The following is an 18,406-nucleotide window of genomic DNA, read 5'->3' as shown; positions in this document are numbered from 1 at the left end:
GACTTTTGATTATTGGCTATACATCAGGAAATAACCAATTTCACTCTCATGAGCAACATCTAACTGAGGCCCATAAAGGACCTGTACTGTTACTACAGGCAAAACTAAAGATAAATTGGAAGAGGAATGATCCATTCATGCCACATTTGGTAGCCACCAGCCATTTCAGTTTTATTTAATACATGTAAGACTTTAACATGGAAGTTTTGAAAATAGAGTGACTGAGCAAGAAATTGTCAGTTGGGATTGAATTTGGGGTTAAGTGGTCAGAGTCTATTTGATTATCAAATATTATAAATATACACATATATACCCATACATCTATGAATATTATGTATACGTTACCAGATTCTGCTAAATTGTTTTAAAATATTAACTAGTAGTTTCCTGTTTTTTTTTTTTCCTCCTGGAGGAAGGTACACCTAAGATAGTTGTTTTACCAGCATTATTCTGTCTAATTTTGTTGCCTTTCCAGGAACAGTTTTGAGGCATAGGCATCAAATGCCAGTTTATGTAAAATGTTGTAGATAATAACTTTTAAAAAAGACTATTTGAAATTAAAAGAGATAAATAACAATCATGTTTAACAAGCATATGAATATCTATACACAGATATACCAGCAAAATACAACAGAAAATATGATGGCTCTGATAGGAATTAATTATGCAGATGTACCAGTGACAGCAGCTCTGAAGATGGTAACACCACCAGGTCTGTAGCTTGAGGGCCCAGCTGTCTTCGAATTCTGGCATAATTTGCTCTGACCTCCACCACTTGCTTTAACTCTGTTAAAAAATTATTTTGAGAGACAAGTCAATGTATTTGTACAAAATAATTAAAAGTCCAGAATGGTGAAAACCTTGACGATCCCTCAGAAATCCTCGGCTCCTACCTTGGACTCTGTCATTACACACTTGACCTGCTTATCACATCAGATATGTGCTAACATTCTTTGGATTTCTATAGAATGGAAGTTGTTATAGAAGGCTTCCTTCCAAGCTCTTAGTAAAGGCTGAATTGGAAGCTAACATAGGAATGCTCTAAAAATTCAACCCACTGAAAAGATGAAAGCCAAACCAGTGAAAATCATGTTCAGATTGTATAGCAAATGGCATAAAAGCACTCTTTTAATTTCACTGGGGGCTTGTGTGAAAGAAACCATTTTAATAGCATCTGGTTTGTTTTGCCAAATAAAATTCATTTTTCAAAAACCCATTGTGATTTTTTTTGATGACTGACTTCTGAATTCTAAATGTTTTTTGACATTATAGTATATGACATAAGTTATTATACTGTATTTATTTTTGAAACTCCCTGGCTGCTTTATTTTCTTATTACCTAGTACAGCCAGCAGGTCACAGAAAAATCATGTATACAATGATTAATTTTTAAAACATCTCTTAATAAGTATATACACGTAAGAGCATTTCTCTTTTTAAAAACATTCTGAATATTTAGTTTTCTACTGGATGATTATTTCTAACTTTATTTCAGCAAAAACAACAAAGTAAATTCCTAAAGAACAACTGAATTGGAATCTTTGTAATCAGTCAAATTTCCTAGAACATATGTGACTCATTGATAAAAATTCAGACAATTGGGGAAAACCACCAGTCCTTTCACTATCAATCAACTATTTTCATAGGAAAGGAATCAACTTTCACATCATAACATTGCATGTGTTTACTAAATTGAAGATGCAAATATAAATGTTTGCCTACATAGACTTGTCAAAGGTCCAGAGAATTAACATGGAGTAAAATGATAAGGAGAGTAATATTTGCATTTCCAATTTTCTCAATGCCCTTTATATTTTTTATTGGAGACAGGCTTGTTTCTGGGAAGGCAGCCTAGATCTTTCTTTGTGGTTTAGATACACTTTTGGTTAGCTTGCCTGAAGCATATTTAGCCTTATTTATTCAGGTCCAATGAACACAGCATGGCAAGAAGGGTAGGGTAGCCCATCCCAAGTATATGAATGCAAAGCATAAATAATAAAGGGATTGGGAAGTACTGCATTTGCTTACTATTCAATTGGCTGCAATCATTTCATGTCTGTTTATATTCTCAAATAGATTGAAAACTTTTCCAGGAAAGGAAGCCTGATTTATTTTTCTTTTTAGACTACGTTCTTTGGGAATACAAAAAACTGTCAAATAATACTTATTAATGATAAGAACCCTGCCATTGGTGTGTTCTCCAAAGTAACCACACAGTGTTGGTCACCAAGGGGTGATGGGTAATATGGGTTACAGGAACAGCAGAACACAAAGAATACAAGAGAGCCTTCTCTGTGAGATAGGCTGGTACTCAAGGAATATTTGTGACATTCCTCAAAGCAGTCTTAGGCATCCCAATAAATCTTTGTCTCCCTACATTTTGGTCTTCATATATTGTTTTTTATTCTTTTAGGATAAATGTAAAGGCATTATTCCATTGTTTGAAAAGTTTTTGGATTACCTACCTTATATAGAACATAGTAATACTTTTATGGTGCCTTTTTAAAAGAAGAAATACAATATTTTTATTTTAGAGATGTTGAGTAATTCACTTCCTAATTTTAAAAATTTCCTTTAAAGTAAAAACAGTATTCTTTGGAATTTCCTGAAAATTATATCTCTTCTAATGTATACCTACCTACAGAAAGGGATTTGAAATTCCTCAGGGTAGAAAGGATAAAACAAGAGTTGATTCCGAATAACTATATGTTCTTTCAATTTCTGTCATTTATCAAAGAAAATGATCAAGGAATAGATAATAAACGTAGCATATATTTACTTAATACTAAAGAAAGAAAATCTGCAAACTGTTTAATTCCTAGTTAAAAAACTTAACTTTCATAACATGAAGCAGAACAATGTGGGGAGCATAATTATTAAAAAAAATCATCACAATAGGATGCAAAATTCAAGAAGGAGGGTCTTAGAAGCAAAGATTGGATGCTTTAGTTCTTTAAAATCTTGACAGAAATGAAAAGTGTTTGCCATACCTTTCTGGGTTATAAAGTCATGTCCCATAGACACACAGATGACCATGTCTCGTTCTATGTCATCCCATGACTGAATCAATTCTCCATCTGGGGTGTACATGGTTCTGGCTGGATGGGTCATTTTGAGACGAGAGGAACAGTTATCTAGCAGCTGAAAGAAAAAGGGACACCGTATTTGAATACAGGATGTCACAATATGATCAAGTATTAAAGAATATTAAAATTCACTATATAACCTAAAATTATTAGAAATAGGAACATAAGGGAGGGGAAGAGGGTTACACAAATGCTCTCTAAAGTGTCTACAAAACAAGGAACTTCAGTACTTGTCAGTGAGGATTTCCTTGTAGGTCCATGGAAGAAAAGTATCTTGCTATCTAAGGAATCCTCAAATATAACAAACCTTGAATTAAGAATATAGACATCTCAGGCAGGCACAGTGGCAGACACCTGTAATCTCAGCAGCTCGGGAGGCTGAGGCAGGTGGAATGCAAGTTCAAAGCCAGCTTCAGCAAAAGTGAGGTGCTAAGCAACTCAAGGAGACCCTGTCTCTAAATAAAATACAAAATAGGGCTGGGGATGTGGCTCAGTGTTCGAGTGCCTCTGAGTTCAATTCCTGGTACCACCGCCCTGCCAAAAAGGAATATAGACATATCAAGATGGCTAAAAAGAGAAAAGTATTTTTAATAATCAAGTAACTAAAGTTACAAAAGATGAGGATACCCAGGCTCTGGCCTCTGTGTGACCCTCAACAGGTCAGGTAACTACTACAAAAGAGTCTTTTCCATTATAAAATGAAACACTTATAGTGTAAAACTTTTCTAGCTCTATGATACTATGATCAGAAAATTTCCTTTAGTTGATAAAGCTTAAAACAAGCTACAATGACCTCACTGAACTTCTCTGTTTTCCTTGGAATACTCATAAAAACTTACATACAGATGCAAAGTGTCAACAGTACTAGAAAGGTTAGTAGAAGCTAATATGTATGTGTATATAGCTCTATGATACTATGATCAGAAAATTTCCTTTAGTTGATAAAGCTTAAAACAAGCTACAATGACCTCACTGAACTTCTCTGTTTTCCTTGGAATACTCATAAAAACTTACATACAGATGCAAAGTGTCAACAGTACTAGAAAGGTTAGTAGAAGCTAATATGTATGTGTATATAGTAGTGCATCATACAGTTGTTACCCCATTTCAGAAGCAGGTGGAGATGGGGGAGATCAGTTAGTAAATAGAGTTGAGAGAATAACTGAAAGTCAACAAATAAAGCGTAGGCAGTATTTTCACCTAAATTTAGCACCAGAAAAAAAATTCTCATATGGCTTTTAAAGTAATAGAGAAAAGCACAATTGTTAAAAATTAGAAGAAGAATTGGTGAGTCTTTATATGAACTCAGGATGGTAAAGGGCTATCTGAATATTAAAAACAATGAACAAACAAAGTAAAATTTATCACTTTTCTGTACATTAAAAAATTCCACAGATGCAATGGAAAATTGGAAATTTGATACAATGGATTTGATAATGTTATGTTTAATAACTTTACTACTTTAAAAGGTTAGGTTATCAATATGAAAAAAACCATCTGGGAGAAAATAACAAAGGATTTAATAGGGAACTCAGAGAACTTAGAAATATTATAATGTTATATTGTTCTCCATAATAATAAATGATAACACAAAGCAAATCAAAATCACCTCTACAAGTAATTTAAGACATATAAGTTAAAACATAACATTTTTCTCCTGTCCAGCCTGCCAACACATGTTTCCAAATCAGTGCACCTAGAATTGTTGACATCTTCATGTATGCCATGGGAGGGTGATGGGAACTGGGAACACAGAACACTGAATCCTCCCTAGAAAATACTCTAGCAATTGGTGTCAAAATTCTCAAGTACTTTTTGTATAATTTGATTTAGCAATCTTTCTAGGAACATATTTGAGGGAAGTAATCAGAAAGGAGATATAGATTTATATATTAATGTGTATATTCAGTATACTTCATAATAATGAAAATTTAAAAACAACTAGCAAACAACAGAAAACTGGATGAATAAATGCATCCATTGGATAGACAATTATGATACCATTGAAAATAATGTTTTTTTTAAGAATGTTATATTATTCGGAGAAAAAGTCACAATAGTTTGAATACACCAGCTTTCAAAACTGATTTACCACATGATTTACTATGATCATAATGGTAAAATTTACATATAAATATATACAAAACATAGAAATATATATACATATATTATATACATACATACATATTAAAATTATAAGAACTGGTTTTTGTGGTGATGAAATTTTTAGTTTCTTATTGGCATTTTCATTTTTTTCTAATTTTAAGATAATGACTGTCATTTTATAATTATAAAACAGAATAGATGTTATTCAAATAATCATGAAATTCATAGTAATTATTTTCAAAAATAAGATTATAGTAAATTCATAGTTTTCATTTGTGATTTTTCAAAATTCTCCATAACAATATTTACCACTTAGTCTGCTCAGACTGTCAAAAACAAACACCACAGAATGAGTGGCTTAAATAACAAAAATATTGTATGGCTCTGGAGACTGGGAAGTCCAAGATTATAATGCTGGTTGAATGAGTTTCTGGCTAGGCTTGCTTCCTGACTTGCAGATGGCCACCTTCTTGCTGTGTCCTCACATGGCATAGAGAAAGAGATGGCATTCCTTCTTCTTCTTCTTATAAGGTCACCAATCCTATTTGATTTGGGACCCGCCCTTATAATCACCTTCAACTTAAATTACCTCTTAAAAACCCTATCTCCAAATATAGTCACAATGGAATATAGACCTTCAACATATGGATTGGGATTGGTTGGGACATAATTCAGTCCTTAACAGTCACTATCTATCTGTCTGTCTATCTATCTACCTATCTATCTTCCTTCCTTCCTTTCTTCCTCCTTCCCTCTTTCCCTCCCTCCCTTACCCACCCACTCACTCACTCCCTCTTTCTTTCTCTCTTTCTCTCTCTTCAAGACAACCAAAGGGTGTTATAGCTGGTTTTCATCTGGGCTGGGAGTAGTGGGAAGCTGTCTTAGAAATATGTACAGATAGGTATCTGGAAGAAACTTATGAGGTTGGAAAAGAGCCAATGAAAAATAAATGTAAGAATTATTGGACTGGAGATTATAGCTCATTAGTAGGGCACTTGCCTGGTGTGCATGAAGCCCTGTGTTCAATCTCCAGCACCAAATAAAAAGAAATAGCACCAATGTACCATAAATGCAGTGAAACCTATTAATTTGTACAATTAATACATGGTAAAAGAAAAAGAGTACTTTGCCACTTAAATGTCACTACTCTACAAGATCATGTTGTCTACAGAAATCATGTAAATCAGAAAAATGAGTAAAGTTTAATAAAAAAAAGTATAGTATAGGAAAGAGATGAGTTAAATCTATGATTATTCCACTTGTTTTTTTACTAATGCCCATTTGCATTAGACAAAGCCAGTGAGTTTACAAAAATCTTTTAAAATCAAATTTGAAAATAAGGCATTTTCAGTGCAATTAGGTTCTAAATATCTCATCAGTTAGTGACTATTAGAGACTTTCTTAAATCTCAGTTTTTCAAATTATCTACATGTGTTCAAGTGCTTTTCTTAAGTGGGTGTGTAAATAAAATGTTTGTAATATTTGCAATAACAAAAGTTCACAGTAAAGGAACAGTGTGCTATGAATAATTTCTCACTCACAATCTATTTTGCGAGTTTAGTCTTCATAGAACAGGTCTCCACAGGGTAGGTACCCGGGCCTGTGGAACCACTGCATGCTCCCTATGGGTGTGATGTACTTGCTGATCTAAATCAAAAGAACCCATTTCTCATTCTTTCAGAACTGTTCCTCAACTGAGAGAGAACACACTGATTTTGAGATTCTGTAGAATCAAAGAGATTTCTCAGGGACAGGAGAAGACCAGAGGAACAGGGCCTATATGAGCCTAAATCAGAGAAAGGTGGTCCTGGAGAGAGAGCCACTAACCCTAGATAGAGAGCTGTCTTGGAGCTTCAATGACTGATGAGCCAACACCAGATGGAGATAAGAGTTGCTCTAGTAATTTTCCAAAAGTGTGTGGGAAGAACGCAGTTAAGCCATCCAGAACACCAGTGCAATGAGAGTAATTGAGAGAAAGTCCACATTGGATGGAATTTGAATATCATCTGGAGCTAGAGTAAAGCATCAATTTCTCATTCTTCCAGTAAAGAACTAATAATTGAAACTCTGAGCATCTTAGAAATCAGTACTATTGGCCAGGGAAATTCAAACTCCACTCTTCATGCTGCCCACACACAGTTCATTTTCCAGATGCATTCTTAACAGCGTGATAGCCTGATCTAACTGATCGGCAAGAATCTCATGCAGGCCCCTAAGCAGAAATACACTGCATAGATACGGGAAAGGAAGAAACTAGAAACTATTTTTTAATAAAGCAAAGAATCTGTAAATATCTTTCTACATACCAAGGCTACATAATCTCCCCCAAATTGCTTTCCCCATGAGATTTATTTATTCAGAGACAAGCAATGGAATTCATGTTGAAGCATTTATTCCAACTGTGACTGTCTTTGAAGACAGAGACTTTCAAGAGGCAATTAAGGTTAAACAAGGGCATGAGGGTGGACCATTGGTTTCCTCACACGGACAGCAAAAGACACCAGAGCTCTTTCTCTGTCCCTTCTTTCCCCCACCCACACATCACATGCAAAGGAGAACTCAGCAAGAAAGTGACTCTCAGTAGTCCAGAAAGGAAAGCCTCATCAGAAATCAACCCTGCTGGCACCTTGATCTTGGCCATCCAGCTTTCAAAACAATGAAAAAATAAATTTCCATTGTTTAAGCTACATAGTCTGGTATTTTGTTATGGCAGCCCAAGCAGATATCAATACATATAATATGTAGGTCCACCATATATTTTTAAGCAATCTACTCAACACATCTGTTCCTATTTCTCAGTCTAAGTACCATCTATTTAATATACATCATGAGCTGGGCACAGTGGCCCAGTCTTTACTCCCAGCTGAGGTAGGAGGGTTACAAGTTTGAAACCATCCAGATTACCCTAGGGACACCCAGCCTAAAAATAGTAAGTGTAGCTCAGTGCCTCTGGGTTCAATCAATAATAATAATAATAATAATAATAATAATAATATATCATGAATTCTAACACCCTACCTGTGTGAATGGTACCTCTCATCCTTATTAATGCAGTTCTGCCTAAGATGCTGAGTCTTACCCACTTCTCAAGTTCTATCAGAAGTCCTAGAAGATTTCTCTACAGAGTCTTCCTTGTCCTCCCCTCCCCTCCTCTGAATTCCTACCTGCCTCAGACCCCCTTCTCCTGCATTACTAATTTGACTTTCATCACATTCTTTTAGTACCTCTCAGAAAGGACTATCGGCTTTATTGTCACGTAAGTTTTTCTTAAAGACAATTTGCATTCATCATTTTAAAAAATGGAGCACATAAAAAAGCATCCAAGAAAGAAAAACAAAAGGTCATGATAATATTACTGTCCCCCAAATAAACATTTACAACAACAAAATATTTCCCTGTTATTTTCAGTTCATGGGCACGTATGAGCATAGATCTAACTCCACACGCTTTACATCATGCTTCTTTCACTTAGTATATCTGGACCATCTTTATTGTCATTTGTTCTAAAAGGTGATTTTAATTGTTATATTTTAATCATTATATTTTACTCATGTAAAATATAATATTTATATTATATTATATTATTAAATAATATTTATATTATATTATTTAAATTATTAATTATGTAAATAATTCATTTAACAAATTTCCTATTATTGAGTTTTTAAATTATTTCTACTGCATCTCTCTTGTAAATACTTGTGTGATATACATTCTGAACAAACCAACCTTATATAAGTTTGTGAAAATGTTCTTTGAGATAAAGTTCCAGAAATGCATTTTCTAATGAGATATGCAAAAAAGTCTTACTTTCATCAAGATGAGAGTGCCCATTTCTTTACACATTCAAACCCTAAATATATCTTTGAAAGCTTTGTTACTTGAAATAATAGTTTAATGAGCATATAGACCATATGTTAATTCCATCTACTGTATTAGTACTATTGAGGTCAACCTATCAATTAGACAATACTATTAAGTTTATAAAAACCCTTCTCAAAAATATAAATGAGAAAATCTGGGCATGATGGCACATGCCTATAATTCCAGCGCCTTGGGAGTCTGAGGCAGGAGGATAGCAAGTTTGAGGCCAGCCTCAGCAATTTAGTGAGGCTCTAAGCAACTTAGCAAGACCTTGTCTCAAAATAAAAAATAAAAAAGGCTGGGGATATAACTCAGTGGTAACATGCCCCTGGGTGCAAAACCCTAGAAACAACAACAACAAAAATTATATATCATATATATAAACTTTATATAAAGTAAATCTTTCTTGGTCTTGGGGTCTTTAATATATATCATTATTATATACATATTATATAATATTATAATATGTATATGATATATATATATATATGAACAATACTTCATAGACTCTAGTAGTATAGTGCCCTCATATATAAAGTTCATAAAAATCATATGATTATGAAATAATAGTTATGAAGTACCTATTATATGATACACTAAACAATCACATAAATAAAAGTAATCCTTGACTGGATATAAATATATGTAATCTTTGTAAATGTTACTGTAAATTTTTGCTATCAAGAGTCTGATAGGCTGAAGATTTTAGTAAGTAGCTATTAAGTTCATTAGCCTCTCCTGTCGGGGGCTCTGGTAAATTCCCTTTGCTTCAATGAACACTAAAGCCATTAAAAATCATTAGAGTAATAATGATCACTCCATGATCCCTACTCCATTCTTTAACTATTCATTAATCATTGCATATTCTCTTACTAATTTATCACTTCTAGTTGCAATGGTTAAATGCATTCTAAGATGTAGAAGCTACAACATTAACTTTGTGATTTCTGCAGAACTAGCAAGGAGGAAACATTTCAGCTTTGTTATAATGCCTTTTCTAGGAAGTTCTCTTCTGAATAAGTTTTAACTTTTTAAAATCATCACTTTCCTTTTATTTCCGCTCCAGGTGTATGAAGTTCCTTTACTTGTATTCCTCATTTTGAGTATTCATTTTCTGCATTTTTATCTCTGATTTCTCTCAAGTGCAGCAAATTGGTTGTCCGCTTCTGAGATAAGACTGCTTTCATGGCTCTTATTCAAGTCCTTATCAAAGAGGAGTGATCTCTCTTACACTTTGAAAATGGACCAGCCTTCAGAGGCAAAGCTCATCTGATGGGCTTCTGCTACTCTAGGGCCCTCACCCTTCTGAGGTTCTTCTCAAGATCACCCTAGTGCTTTTCTAGCCCCCACCCAACCTAACCTACATCTCATTTTTATGTGAGTTTCTTTTCCCAGAAAGATTTATGAAAACGCTTCACAAAATAAAGACAAACTATTATTTGAAATATCATAGCAAAAGATAAGACTTTTGAAAAATCCATTTATTATGTGCCTAAAGTTTTCACTTACAGATGATAACAAAAATATCAAACTTTATCATTATCCCCCAAGTTGTAAACAATAAATGAACTGCTACTCATCTTTTCCTATGTCATTGTTCTGGGAAGTAGAAATTCGGCCAGTCTAGGTAGGACTCTGCGTGATAAAAATATGATATGCTTTCTCTAACGAGTACTGATGTTTTCCTTACAACATATTTAGTGAATAATTCATCAAGTATCACCCTTTTGTGAACTGGGTTTACTATGGATGAAAAATATAATTTTAAATTATCTTAAAGTTTGGATTTGACTTAGCTGGTGTATGTTCATTTGGCACTGTTCTCTTCTGGCTATGAGTTGTACTCGGATTAATACCTATGTCAGACAGCATTGGACTTGACATTTTCACACATATAAGTTCATTTAATCATCAGATCACCTCTGCAAGGGAAGTATTGTTCCCATTTTACAGATGAGAAAATGAGGTTCAGAGAAGTAAAGACATTTGCCTGACCAAACCTCTAGAAAGGTTAGACTGGAATTTGAATCTAGGCCTATGAAAACACTCTTTCACACTTGATTTACCTCTGTAACAGTCCTGCCCCAGGCATAAGTGCCATCTTCAGGTCTTCCTCCATTTAGATAAGCCCAGACTCGTTTTGTGTTGGGTTGCTTGTACAGGCTACTCTGCTGGACTGCTTTATGTTTAGTTGCAACTGGGGAATTTTGTTTGGATTGCAGTTCTTGAACTTCCGAAAGTTGTGCCTGTCAAGAGAAGCCCAGAGAATCCCACGTTTGGAGAATTGGTTAGTGTGTGTAATGATTGTGCTGAAAGTCAGAAATACCATGTAATCATAAATTACACCCAAGATTTTAGTAAGTAACTATTAATTCTATATTGTACTTTTAAATGCATTGGTCTCTCTTGTCATGGATTCTGGTAAATTCCCTTTGCTTCAGTGAAACACTAAATCCATTAACAATCATTGGAGTAATCATAATAAGGTACTCATTTTGACTAAGTATTTACCTTTCATTTATAATTTGAAGAAATGAAAGGATTCATGTCTCTGGACTTCTGCATAGTGTTTTTCCTACTGAGAGATTTCTTTGCATCTAACAACTGAGTTTTATTAGAAAAACACCACTTCCTTTAACCAAGAAATGCTTAAGGGAGTGTAGATGAGTGTTGTTTAAGTCCTTACTTGCTGTCTTTAAAAAAAAAAAAAAAAAACAGCAGCTACCCTTCTACTTGCCAGATCCCTGCCAGGCAGCTTTTCATCCTACTTCAAGCATGTCCTAGTTCAGTACTTTGCATTTATTCCCTGATCAGTGATTTATCCTTCTTAGCTTGGCAAGAAGTCATATTTCTAGCAATGTCAATTTCTTTTTTCTAGTAACCTTGACTTAGGCACCCACCTAAGATTTAGTTTGAACACATTTCACAAATTTGAGAGACCCTATTAAATAGGAACAGCTCATTTTGATGAAAAACTTCACAAAGCAAAAAAGTTTTCCCCAGTCTCTATCCCCAGTCCTCTCTCTCCGAAGCTGACCTTTCTCTTTTCAACTTTTTAATGTGTGGTGATCCTGACTGATTAACCAATTGTACTGCAACCACTTTTTCAATTCCTCATTTTGAATGTCTCCATTGCAATTAGTATTTTGCTCCTTGCTCTTTTTACATATTGAGACATACCCTCAGGAGTGATGAGCAATGAAGCCATAAGGCTCAACTTGACTACACTTATTATAATTACCTTTGGACATATCCACTGGGCCTTTTTCTCTTCTTTGCTAAGGTCATAATTTCTGGTCTTCATTCAAACAAAACAGACTTTCAGATGAGCTGGCTGTCTCTTAGATAGCTACTCTCCAAATGCCAATTCAATGCTTGGCATATGCTTATGTGGTCATAAGTGACCAGATGCTAAGAATATATTAATAGTGTAATTTAAAAATTCAATATTGTACTTTTAAATGCTTATAAAAGAGGCAGAGTCTTAAATGTCTGGAATCCTAAAGAACATACCTCTGTGTGTCTTATAAGTTCCATGAGTTTAATTTCCTCTTGAGTCTGCTCAGTCCAGCCTCCTTCAACCACCACCGGCTGCACAGGGCTTTTGGTAGGAACCATAGAAGCTGGCTGACATGCTGTTACTCGCCGCCCTGGGGAAAGAAGTCTCTGGAAATGTATCTGATGATAGGCTTTCAGATTTCAAATAAATTGGTTTGGCTTTCTGTGCATAAATTATTCCACTCGGGAGAATAGGCTAAAATACTAACCATATCATAAAAGCAAATATGCCTAAGGTAATAATACCTAACAATACCTCTTCATAGAGGAGGCTTGAGGCTTTAAATGGCCAGAATGTGCACGCTCACTCTACAGATGGAAAAGAAAGATAAAATGCTGATTTCCACCCTGGCCCCAGCCTGGCATCCACGATATGGTTCAGCAGTAATTTAGTCAAATAGAATTCATGACCTTATATAGTCCCCATCATCTCTTCCAGTCTTGGAACATATGTTTTGTTCTCTTCACTAATAATAAGCCTTTCCCCCACAATTAGCTTAGCAGCCTGGAGATTAAGTATTTCTAAAATAATATTAACCCAAGAGACAGGAGCCTTTTTTTTTCTATTTAATAACACCCCATGAGCACGATTAGTTTCTGACACCTCTGCTGTGCCCTTTATGCTGTTAAGAAGCTGTGGTAAGAGAAAATATTTATCAGAATATGTGTTCTGAAGAATCACAGGCATAATTTGATAAGTGTGGGAATTCAAATTTGTGCATTCTTTCAACTAGACTACTTAAAATCATTACAAAAGAGATTTAAAAAGTCACACTTACAAAATTGTTTTCTTTTTCTGTATTGAAGATGCAGCATCACTGAATCTCCACTGATTTCTAAACTTCTTAAGTAAGCATAATGTGTTTTTAATTAATTTTTTATTTACATATGACAGCAGAATGCATTACAATTCTTACTACACATTTAGAGCACAAATTTTCATATCTCTGATCGTAAATAAGTATAATCACACTAATTCATGTCTTCATACATGTACTGTGGATAATAATGTCCATCATATTCCACCATCACTTCTAACCCTATGCCCCCTCCCTCCACTTCCCACCCCTCTGCTCTATCTAGAGTTTGTCTATTCTTCCCATGCTCTCCCTCCCTACCCCTTTATGAATCAGCCTCCTTATATCAGAGAAAACAATTCAGTATTTGTTTTTGGGGGGTTGGCTAACTTCATTTAGCATTATCTTCTCCAACTCCATCTATTTACCTGCAAATGCCTTGATTTTATTCTCTTTTATTGCTGAGTAAATATTCCATTGTGTATATATGCCACATTTTTTATCCATTTATCTATTGAAGGGCATCTAGGTTAGTTCCAGAGTTTAACTATTGTGAAGTGTGCTGCTATAAACATTGATGTGGCTGTGTCCCTGTAGTATACTGTTTTTAAGTCCTTTGGGAATAGACTGAGGAGAGGAATAGCTGGGTCAAATGGTGGTTCCATTCCCAGATTTCCAAGGAATCTCCATACTGCTTTCCATATTGGCTGCACCAATTTGCAGACCCACCAGCAATGTATAAGTGTACCTTTTTCCCCACATCCTCACCAACACTTATTGTTGTTTGTCTTCATAATAGCTGCCATTCTGATTCAAGTGAGATGAAAGAGTAGTTTTGATTTGCATTTCTCTAATTGCTATCGATGATGCACTTTTTTTTCATATATTTGTTGATTGATTGTATATAATCTTCTGAGAAATGTCTGTTCAGGTCCTTGGCCCATTTATGGATTGGGTTATTTATTTTTTTATTTTTATTTTTTTTGTGCTTAGCTTTTTGAGTTATTTGTATACCCTAGAGATTAATGCTTTATCTGATGTCTGAGAGGTAAAGATTTGCTCCCAAGACGTAGGCTCTCTATTCACCTCACAGATTGTTTCTTTTGATGAAAAGAAATTTTTAGCTTAAAACCATCCCATTTATTGATTCTTGATTTTAATTCTTGTGCCACAGGAGTCTTATTAAGCAAGTTGGAGCCTAATCTTACATGGTGGAGATTAAGGCCTATGTTTTCTTCAATTAGATGCAGGGTCTCTGGTTTTATTCCTAGGTCTTTGATCCATTTTGAGTTAAGTTTTATGCATGGTGAGAGATAGGAGTTTAATTTCATTTTGTTGCATATGGATTTCCAGTTTTCCCAGCACCATTTATCTCCAATGTATGTTTTTGGTGCCTTGTCTAATATATGATAAGTGTAATTTTGTGGGTTAGTCTCTGTGTCCTCTATTCTGTACCATTGGTCTACCAGTCTGTTTTGGTGCCAATACCATGATGTTTTTGTTACCATTCCTCTGTGGTATATATAGTTTAAGATCTGGTATAGTGATGCCACCTGCTTCACTCTTCCTGCTAAGGATTGCTTTAGCTATTATGGGTCTCTTATTTTTCCAGATGAATTTCATGACTGCTTTTTCTATTCCTGTTAGGAATGTTATTGGGATTTTGATTGGAATTGCATTAAATCTGTATAGTACTTTGGTAGTATGTTCATTTTGATAATATTAATTCTGCCTATCCAAGAGCAAGGTAGATCTTTCCATCTTCTAAGATCTTCTTTGACTTCCTTCTTTAGGTTTCTGTAATTTTCATTATATAGATCCTTCACCTCTTTGGTTGATTCCCAAGGGTTTTTTTTAGGCTATTGTTAATATGGTAGTTTTCCTTGTTTCCCTTTCAGAGGATTTGTCACTGATATACAGAAATGCCTTTTATATATGGGTGTTGATTTTATATCCTGCTACTTTGCTGAATTCATTTACTAGTTCTAGAAGTTTTCTGGTGGAACTTTTAAGGTCTTCTAGGTATAGAATCATGTCAGCAGCAAATAGTGCCAATTTGAGTTCTTCTTTTCCTATGTGTATCCCTTTAATTTCTTTTGTCTGTCTGATTGCTCTGGCCAGTGTTTCAAGAACTATGTTAAATAGTAGTGGTGAAAGAGACATCCTGTCTTGTCCCAGTTTTTAGAGGAAATACTTTCAAATTTTCTCCATTTAGAATGATGTTGGCCTGGGGCTTAGCATTGATAGCCTTTACGATGTTGAGACAAGTTCCTGTTATCCCTATTTTGTCTAGGGTTTTGAACATTAAGGGGTGCTGTCAAAAGCATTTTGTCAAATGCTTTTTCTGTGTCTATTGAGATGTTCTTATGATTCTTATCTTTAAGTTTATCCATGTGGTGAATTACATTTATTGATTTCCATATGTTGAACCAACCTTGCATCCCTGGGATGAATCCCACTTGATTGTGATGCACGATCTTTTTGATATGTTTTTGTATTTGATTTGCCAGAATTTTATTGAGAATTTTGCATCTATATTTATAAGAGATATTGGTCTGAAGTTTTCTTTCTTTGATGTGTCTTTGCCTGGTTTTGGAATCAGGGTGATATTGGCCTCATAGAATGAATTTGGAAGTGCTGCCTCTTTTTCTATTTCCTGAAATAAATTGAAGAGTATTGGTATTAGTTCTCCCTTAAAGGTCTTATAGAATTTGGCTGTGTATCCATCTGGTCTTGGTTTTTCTTGGTGGATAGACTTTTGATGGTATATTCTATTTCATTGCTTGAAATTGATCTGTTTAAATTTTGTATATCATCCTGATTCAATTTGGGCAAATTATATGACTTTAGAAATTTATCGATGCCTTCAATATTTTCTATTTTATTGGAGTACAAGTTTTCAAAATAATTTCTAATTATCTTCTGTATTTCTGTAGTGTCTGTCATGATATTTCCTTTTTCATCATGTATGTTAGTAATTTGAGTTTTATGTCTCCTTCTTTTTGTTAGCATGGCTAAGGGTTTGCCAATTTTATTTATTTTTTTCAAAGATTTATTTTTGTTCTGTCAGTTTTTTCAATTGCTTTTTTTGCTTCAATTTCATTGATTTCAGCTGTGATTTTAATTATTTCCTGTCTTCTACTGCTTTTGGTGTAGATTTGTTCTTTTTCTAGGGCTTTGCAATGTAATGTTAAGTCATTTATTTGTTGACTTTTTCTTCTTTTAAGGAATGAACTTTCCTCTTAGAACTGCTTTCACAGTGTCCCAGAGATTTTGATATGTTGTATCTGTGTTCTCATTCACTTCCCAAATTTTTTAATCTCCTCCTGGGGTCTTCTGCAACCTATTATTCATTCCAGTAGCATATTATTTAGTCTCCAGGTGATGGAGTAGCTTTTATTTTTTATTTTATCATTGATTTCTAATTTCATTCCATTATGATCTGATAAAATGCAGGGTAGTATCTTTACCTTTTTGTATTTGCTAGGAGTTGCTTTGTGGCATAATGTCTGATCTAATTAAGAGAAGTTTCTTCTACCAGCTTTTGTTTGAAAGATCTTATCTAGTGATAAAAGAGGTTTGTTAAAGTCACCCAACATTATTGTGGTGTGGTCTATTTGACTCTTTAACTTGAGAAGAGTTTGTTTGATGAACATAGATGCTCCATTGTTTGGGGCATATATATTTGCTAAGTTTTGGTGCATGTTTCCTTGAGCAGTATGTAGTGTCCTTATTTATCCTTTTTGATTGACTTTATCTTGAAGTCAACTTTATTTGATATGAGGATGGGAACCTGTTTGCTTCCGCAGTCCATGTGAGTGGTATGATTTTTCCCAACCCTTCCCTTTCAATCTGCTGATGCTTTTTCCTATGAGATGAGTCTCCTGGAGGCAGCATATTGTTGGATCTTTTTTTTTAAATCCAATCTGCCAGTCTATGTCTTTTTATTGGTGAATTTAGGTCATTAACATTCATGGTTATTATTGAGACAGGATTCTTATTCCCAGCCAGTGTTGTTTACTTTTAATATTCAACGTGACTTGCTTTCTCCTCTGAATAGATTTTCCTTTAGTGTAATACTTCCCTCTGCTGATTTTCATCATTGTTTTTCATTTCATCTTCAGGGAATATTTTGCTGAGGATGTTCTCTAGTGCATGCTTTCTAGTTGTAAATTCTTTTAACTTTTGTTTATCATGGAAGGATTTTATTTCATCATCAAATCTAAAGCTTAGTTTTGCTGGATATAAGATTCTTGATTGGCATCCATTTTCTTTCAGAGCTTGATATATGTTGTTCCATGATTTCCTGGCTTTGAGGGTCTGGGTTGAAAAATCTGCTGAAATGTGAACTGGTCTCTCCCTATATGTGATCTGATTCCTCTCTCTTGCAGCCTTTAAGATTTATCCTTATTGTGTATGCTAGGCATTTTCATTATAATGTCCCTTTGTGTAGGTCTGTTGTAATTTTGTACATTTGGTGTCCTGTAAGCCACTTGTATTTGGTTTTCCAATTCGTTCTTCATGCTTGAAAAAATTTCTGATATTATCTCATTGAAGAGATTGTGCATTCCTTTGGTTTGAAACTCTGTGCCTTCCTCTACCCCAATAACTCTTAGAGTTGGTCTTTTGATGCTGTCCCATAATTCTTGGATGTTCTGTTCATGGTTTCTTACTATCTTCATTGTGTAATCAACTTAATTTCCAGATTGTATACTTTGTCTTTGTTATCTGGCGTTCTTTCTTCCAAGTGATCTAATCTGTTGGTTATGTTTTCTATTGAATTTTTTATTTGGTTTATTGTATCCTTCATTTCAAGAATTTCTGACTGTTTTTTTTTCAGAGTCTCTATCTCTCTTGAAGTAATCTTTGCTACCTGTATTTGCTCTCTTATCTCTTTCTTGGAGTGATCAATTTTTGCCTATATTTGCTCATTTAGATCATTCTTTAATTCACAGATAATTTTAATTATGAACCTTCTGTACTCCTTCTCTGACA

At 34.5% G+C, this 18,406-nt stretch overlaps 1 protein-coding gene across 1 annotated transcript in view; it reads right to left on the bottom strand.

Moving 5' to 3' along the window:
- Nucleotides 1-658: 658 nt before the first annotated feature.
- Dcdc1 (doublecortin domain containing 1) overlaps nt 659-18,406 on the bottom strand; it is a 444,844-nt gene continuing 427,096 nt past the window's right edge. Inside the window, exons 33-36 of the mRNA XM_077797956.1 lie at nt 12,570-12,706; nt 11,123-11,302; nt 2,991-3,141; nt 659-786 (exon numbers count right to left, since the gene is read on the bottom strand). Of these exons, the coding sequence (XP_077654082.1) occupies nt 659-786; nt 2,991-3,141; nt 11,123-11,302; nt 12,570-12,706 (596 nt within the window). The remainder of the gene's footprint in view (nt 787-2,990; nt 3,142-11,122; nt 11,303-12,569; nt 12,707-18,406) is intronic.

Source organism: Urocitellus parryii, chromosome 4 (genome assembly GCF_045843805.1).
Source record: "Urocitellus parryii isolate mUroPar1 chromosome 4, mUroPar1.hap1, whole genome shotgun sequence".
Taxonomy (NCBI): domain Eukaryota; kingdom Metazoa; phylum Chordata; class Mammalia; order Rodentia; family Sciuridae; genus Urocitellus; species Urocitellus parryii.
The sequence above is the reverse complement of the archived record's forward strand: the minus strand, read 5'-3'. Positions and strand labels throughout refer to the sequence as shown.